A 6,839-nucleotide genomic window follows, 5' to 3' on the forward strand; every position below is an offset into this window, starting at 1 on the left:
TTGGGTCTGCCCTCGCTCTCTGCTGGTTTCCGTCCCCCAGCTGCGATTCGCAGGTGTTTGAGCTCCGCAGGTCACTGAGAGCTCGTGCTGGCAGCAGCCAGGCCAGGGGGTGCTGGGCCCCAGGTGCTGGGCTTCGTTCTGCCTGGGCCGTCGTACGTCTGCTTTGGGGAGGCACAAGTCGCCTGAGCCAGGCGTGTTCCGTGTCCTCTTGCTCAGACGCTGCCGAGTTCGCTCCGATGGTTCTTTGTGGCAGTGGGGGAGAGATGTCTGTCCTCTTGAACCATTTGTATTTGGTTTTGGTTTCAAATACTGTCCTGGCTTGGCAGCTGAACCAAAGTGGAAGACTCAAAATAGAGACCATGAAATTGTATATGGATAGAGCTGGGAGGGGTCACTGAATTCCTGATTTGGTAGGGACTGGCCCAGCTGTGTCTCGAACAGAGGGAAATCAGTGGCAGGGCAGAGGCAGGAAAAGGCTGGCAGGAACTCTGCGAGCTATCAGTCATGTGTCAGTGCCATGAATGCTTGATCTGTCACTGGGAATGTGGGAAGTTGCATGTCAGAAGTCAGCTGGAAATGTGACGTGTCTGCTCATTTTGTCCCTTTCAGCAATGGACGGAGTGCCTTTTATGATTTCGGAGAAGTTTGCCTGTGCTCCTGAAGGGGTGAGTTGCCTTGTTCTCCCAGGGTCTGATATCCATCTTTTCATGGAGAACGATCACAAAGCCTCAACACAAATTGCCTGCTTCTGGGAGCTTTTCTTTTGTGGGGCCTAATATATACCCAGTGCTTGAGATGCCCCACAGTTGCACTTCGCAACACTTTCGCATAGGGTGGGAATGGCTTTTGCCAGATCTCTTCTAAAACTGAATTCTCCCAGGAGGTGAAGGCTTATCACCATCAGAAATAGGAATGGCAGTGGGACCCTGCGGCGCTGGAGGCGTTTCTCATTTCTTAGCATCGATTGTAACGAAAGCTGCAAATGTGCAGCTCTCCTAGATTTAACCTGCAGTGGAGATGCCGTAGTGGGCTCAGCTTTCCCACTTTGCTTTTGCCCGCCAGAAGTTGAAGGCATTGGTCACGGCGTGGTGCTACCTGGCGCTGCTCACTGCGTCCTGTCTGCTCGGTGCCCAGCGCTGCGGGGCCAGCAGAGGGTGTCACCCACGGCCTGGGCACGGCAGGTTTGCTCAGCCGAAGTGGAAACCCCGGTACCAATTCAGGGTGACTTTTGAGCGTCACTGGCCCAGCACTAATTTGAATTGGTGATCCAGAGCTCAAAGGCTCAGCATCCCATTACCAGTTCCCTAATCCATATGATCCTAAAATACTATCTCTTTAAAAATCAGTTTACAAGAAGCTGTTACAGCAAACACCGAGCCATCAGCTGTATCTAATTTTTCACATTGTGCTCCCGCTTTGTGCTTTCTTCTTCCTGCTGACACAACCTGCGTGTGCAGCCGGACGCGGTTTTTCACAACCATTGCTTTCTGAAAGGGTTGTTTATGGGCCACTATTCCCAGAAAGCTGGAGTCCCTGCTGCGAGGACAAATGCAGAGAGATTAGATTGTGCTAATGCTCCCCTCGGATCCTTTAGACACCATTGCCACCATATGGTCAGTTTGGTTGGGGCTTCCCGCAGCCGGCGCCGCTCACACCTCTGTGCTGCGGCCCTACGCAATCCATGGAGTGATGCAAAGCGCGTTGCAGTAACAGCCGCCCTGCGGCAGGGAGATGGCTGAAGATCTACCTGTGCAAAGCCACACTGCGATGAGTGTCAGCTGTCCCCGCTGAGGGAGAAAGGCGTTAGAGCTGTTATCCCTAACCCGCCTTCTGCTGCTCCACTCTCGTGGTGGCCTGAGAAACAGGATTACGCATGTGTTTACAGATGGTGCCTCGAAATCTCTGGTGGTGGAGTATTTGCTGACTTCAAACAAAACAAAACCAAACCAAAACAAACTCTAAATTTGACTTTTTTTTTTTTTTTCTTCCTTGCCAGATGCAGCCAGTTGATCTCTTGGGCATCACAATCAAAACCCTTGCAGAAATTGAAAAGGAGGTAGGTACCCAGCCAGGCACTAAGCAAAAGTCTCATGGGAGCTGTGTTCACTCTGTTGTAAGATCCCTTCCCCTGTGGAAAAGGCCGCTCTTGTCGTTCCCAAGTCATTGCTGGTGGGTAAAGTCAACGCCGAGTCAAACAGTAAGCTCAGAATTAGGGATGTCCTCTGTGATCTGCACTGGGTGAAGATGCTTTAGGCGTTTAAACTAATGGCAAAGTCTGCTGCCCTCTGTTTAATTCCAGATGTCTTTATCATGTAACCTTTCGTTCTCATTTATTAACAAAACACGTTGCGCACAGGACGCTGTTTGTGTTAGGTTGGCTCTTGTATCTCAGGGAAGCAAATGAACTTGATTAAGCAATGTCAGGTAAACTACCTCATCATTTCTCAGTTTGATGGTGCTGGTAACTTGTTCCCAGGAAAAACAGGTGGCGCTTTCAGTGAGTGTGAGTTTCCAGGAGCTCAGGGAGGAGACAGCCATCAAACTGAGGATGGTCTCGTGTTCCTGAGGGAGCATTTTGGCACGTGCATGACTTGGGTGGCGTGGTGCTCTCAGCTGAAGTCTCGGACCAGGATGAAAATTGTCTCAGCAGCACGTGCTGCTTCGGGGACCATCAGTCCCAAACATCTTCTCTTGTGCCAACCAGCTGGGTTAAAGGTGAAGGGTAAGAAGATGGCATTGCAAAACTTGCTGACTCCTCACGGCTTCACTACTTTTTGATTCTGCTTGTGAGTCCAGTTTCCTGAATCCATCCTTCTCCTGCCTGGAAGTTTTGTCTGAGTGCCAAAAGAAGGTGTTTGTTTGCCAGGGCTTTCCAGGCACCCGCTGGGCCAGGGCAGCAGCCACAGCGTCTCTGAAGATGCTGCCCCATGCGGACGGTAGCTGGCAGAAGCCTCTGCTGCCTCGGGCACTGCAGTCCTGTCGTGTGACTTCTGTTGGGGACTGTCTGCGTCTGTCGCAAGGGCATTGAGTGCTGGGAGCAGGGGGTTCTTGGGGCTAGTGGCTCCTGCGTGTGCCTGCCGCCTTCCCCAGAGCTGGCCGCGGGGCAGCTAGTCCCTTTCACTGAAGGGGAAGCAAAGTGGCGTTGGATTTGCTTCTGCAGCCCTCTGCGTGCCGCCTCGCGCGGGGAGAGGTCCCGGCAGCTCAGGGCGCTGCCCGGAGGGGTGGGCTGTGCAGCCCTGTCCCTGTCCCTCGCAGGCCTGTGGAGCGCGGGGACACCAGCACCAGTGGCGTTGGTGTGGCCTTGGGAGAAGTTGATACCTGCTGGCTGTCCCCGCACCCTCCTGTTCCAATACAGGCTGTGTGCGTTTCAGAGTAATGAAAAGTATAATTATGCAGCCCATATTCCTTGATGAAGCATCTTGTCTGCACATAGATAGCTACGCATATAAATATTGTGAATTTCTGCATGGCTTTATTTCCCTTGCAAGCAATAGCACCGTTACAGCAAATCTTCTGGATTTCCAAAGCAGCGAGAACATTTTCCCTGGAGCTAGATGCCTTGCAAAAACTATTCCCAAAGAATTCCAAGAGTTATTGTTCTCTGACGCCACATTTGCAGATGCGTGCACCCATCCTCCACGCTGCGAGGTGAGCCGAAGGAAGGGACTCCATCCTTTCAGGAAAGCTGATGGGAGTAGGCGCAAATCCCGTACTGCGCGCTCAGGCTGCTGCTGGAGTCACACCTCGCCACGCCGGGGTGCACGGCCGGGCCCGGGGAGCGCGTGAAGGGGAGGATGAAGAGAGGGTGAACCCAGCGGGCAACGGTGGGTTTACACTGAGGGCACCGTTTGCCCGCAGCTCTTCGGGTGGACGCGGGGCGGAGAGGAGCAGAGCCCCAGCAGCGCCGCTCTGGCTCTCCCCGCGGGGCTGCAGGGGTTTCTCCTCGCTGGTCCTGCCTGTCCTGGTGTGGGGATGTCACCGAGCGGCAGGCGGTGCAGGTGGCACCGGTTGTGGCCCCGGTGGCAGCGGGTGCGGCAGTGCCGCGTGGCTGTCGGCAGCGCGGACGGCCGTCAGCCACCATGTGCCTCCCGCGCTGGCGGGGCAGCGAGTGCCCCCCGTCCTCAGCTTGGCGTTGAGCGAAAAGTCTGGAGAGAGTCTAATTAGCAAAGTGAGCATCTAATATTAATCATTCCTTTTAAACTGACAAGGAAGGCAGTTCATTTAACCACTTAATCGCTACAAGTTTTCATGGGCTGCTCTTTGCAAATATATTTAATGAAGAAGTTGTAAATCTAAAAGAGCTTAAAATTTTAATTTTATGCAGAAATATTTTTCCTTGTTCTCATGTTTGTAGTCAATTCTCCAGAGCGTAGTCACATGAAATGTTCTTTAAATGAACATATTTGCTAACTGGCATGATTTCAGTTTTTAAAACATTGGTTCCAGCAATTAGGCATTTTTTTCAGTTCCCAAATGACTAGAGAAATTCGTCTTGATTATAATTGCTCTTAGCCACGCATATCTAATTTGTGTCTTTTTAAGTGTTAATTAGTAAACAGTTTGAGCTGACATCTTTATGTGTTTGTGTGTTGAAAAATGAGGCTTATTGCTTATTTAGCTTGGGGCTGGCGCTGCTGGCTGTGACATCATGACATTGAGGTAAAATTAATGAAGACGCGTTTGCCGTTAAAGCCGGGTTTGCGGAAGATGCTCCGGGACAGCGGCACCGCCGGCACGCGGCGCGGCGGCAGCTCGCGGTGTCGCGCGGCGCGGCGGCAGCTCGCGGGGCGCCGGTCCCGCCGGGGGGCGCGGGGGCACGCGCCGCGGTCCGCGCGCGCCCTCTGCCGGCCCCGCGCCCCCCTGCAGCCCCCGCGTGCCCCCCCCCCCCCCTCAGCGTGTCCCCCCCCGCAGCGCGTCCCCGCTCCGCCCGGGGTCGGTTCGGCGGGTGCCGGGTCCCTGCGGTCGGGGGCAGCCCGGCGCCTCGGTGGGGACGGCGGCGGTGGCCGGGCTCACTAGAACGGCTGCTGGGCACCCCGAACCGGGACGGCAAGGAGGCTTCGGCACTGAAGCAGAGGTGGCCAAGGCCACGTCCGCTGGCAGCCGGCTGGAGCAGCAGGGCCAGCTCTGCACAGAGCCCTCCCGCAGCTCCGAGCGGTCATGGCGCCCTGGACAAGCTGGTGGCAGCCCTGGCACAGCCAGCCCACCCGGCACCGTGGCCCTGTCCCCACGCAGTGGCCAGGGTCAGGCACCAGCAAAGTTGCTGAGTGTGGGGCCACCTCGCTGGCAGCATGTCCCCTGCCCCAGGCTGGCTGGCAAGGAGTGGTGGGTGACAAACGGGCCTGGCCCAAGGGAAGAGGGCGATGTCTCGGTGACATCCCAGGAGCCACAAACAGGACACTGGGAGATGTGGGGGAGGATGGTCCGTTTCAGAGCTGTTACAGTGGATGTGCCGGCGCCGTGTGCCACTCCTGCCCAAGCAGCCCCGGCGCATCACTCCGCTTCGGCCGCACCGCCCGCCATGGGAAAGCCACTGCGGCCCCGGTCTCTCCTGGGGCTGCCGGGGCATGGCAAGGGGCCACAGCAGCGTCCAGGGTGGCCTGGGGCTGTCGGGGTGCGGCCCGATGCGTGCCACGAGATGGCACTGCTACGGCACGCTCCACGCGCACTGCGGCGCCAGGCCTGCACCAGCCGGCGGCAGGGATGTCCCTTGGGCTGCAGGGATGTCCCTCGGCGGCAGGGATGTCCCTCGACGGCAGGGATGTCCCTCGGCTGCAGGGATGTCCCGTGGGCTGCAGCAGCGTCTAGCCAGCTGCAGTGATGTCTGTGGGGCGCAGGGTATATAGGTGTTTTCATCCACCTTGCCAAACCGAAAATGTTAATTATGACGGTACCAGGTTGGGTAAATCAGGCCTGCAAAGGGGAACCTTGGTGCTTTACGCGCAGGATGAGAGTGGTCACGTTTGTGTTAACACTGGGTTTAGGGGCGGGGGATGGATCCTACCCCGGACGGTTACTGACGTGGGGTCGGCTGGTGCCGCGGGCTCGTCCAGCACGGCCCTGGTGGGGCAGGGGGACGAGATCGCAGCTCAGGCTGCTGCCAGGCACAATTCCTACCTCATTCTTCTGCTTGCTCTTGGGCATGGGCCAGGGAACGTGTCTGCATGGCCGGGGCTGCTGTCGGGCAGTGCCCCACGGTTCCCCCTCTCTCTCGCTTTCCCCACAGTACGACTACAGCTTCCGGACGGAGCAGAGCGCAGCCGCCCGCCTGCCGCCCAGCCCCACCAGGTGCCCACCGGTCCCGCAGTCCTGAGAGGGGCCGCCGGCGCTGGAGCAGGCGTGTGTGTGCATACTACTGAGCGGGACGCGGCGCCGGGGCCGTCCCGGCAGACCTGCGCTTGTCCGGCCATCGCCGCCCGCCCTGCGCTGCACCACCTCCTCCTGCACACGCCGCTCCACGCCCTGGGACTGCGCAACCCTTCGGCAGCTGCCCCCACCCTCCCTTGCTGCTGTGGATGCCTCTCCACGTGAGTACGTGACCGAGACCCTGACGGCAGCCCCTCAGCTGTCCCCACTTCGTAACCCCTGCTGCAGGACAGTCACAAAAACCAGAGCTGTAACAAACTCTTGCCAACAGCAAGCTGCGAACTCACGGACCATCAAGAAATGCTCAGAAGCGAGCCCTAAAAATAAGGAAAAGATACAGCTGGTTAATCCCCAAGCCCCCGGGCATACTTCCGAGCTGGCGTGGAGCTGCCGATGGGGTCTCCACACCTCGTGGGGGGAGGCCCCTGCGGTGCTCGATCCAGCGGGCAGCACCGAGCCGTGGCGGATGCCCCGTC

The 6,839-nt window shown here is 57.3% G+C and overlaps 1 protein-coding gene across 7 annotated transcripts in view; it reads left to right on the top strand.

The window, feature by feature from the left end:
* The window catches only part of MVB12B (multivesicular body subunit 12B), a 61,032-nt gene extending 54,575 nt beyond the window's left edge, over window positions 1-6,457 (top strand). For all 7 annotated transcript variants that reach the window (XM_054220205.1, XM_054220206.1, XM_054220204.1 and 4 more), the window contains 3 exons: window positions 610-665; window positions 1,997-2,056; window positions 6,224-6,457. In XM_054220205.1, the coding sequence (XP_054076180.1) occupies window positions 610-665; window positions 1,997-2,056; window positions 6,224-6,310 (203 nt within the window). In that variant the 3' untranslated portion in view covers window positions 6,311-6,457. The remainder of the gene's footprint in view (window positions 1-609; window positions 666-1,996; window positions 2,057-6,223) is intronic.
* The last annotated feature ends 382 nt before the right edge of the window (window positions 6,458-6,839 follow it).

This window comes from Rissa tridactyla, chromosome 14 (genome assembly GCF_028500815.1).
Source record: "Rissa tridactyla isolate bRisTri1 chromosome 14, bRisTri1.patW.cur.20221130, whole genome shotgun sequence".
Lineage (NCBI taxonomy): Eukaryota > Metazoa > Chordata > Aves > Charadriiformes > Laridae > Rissa > Rissa tridactyla.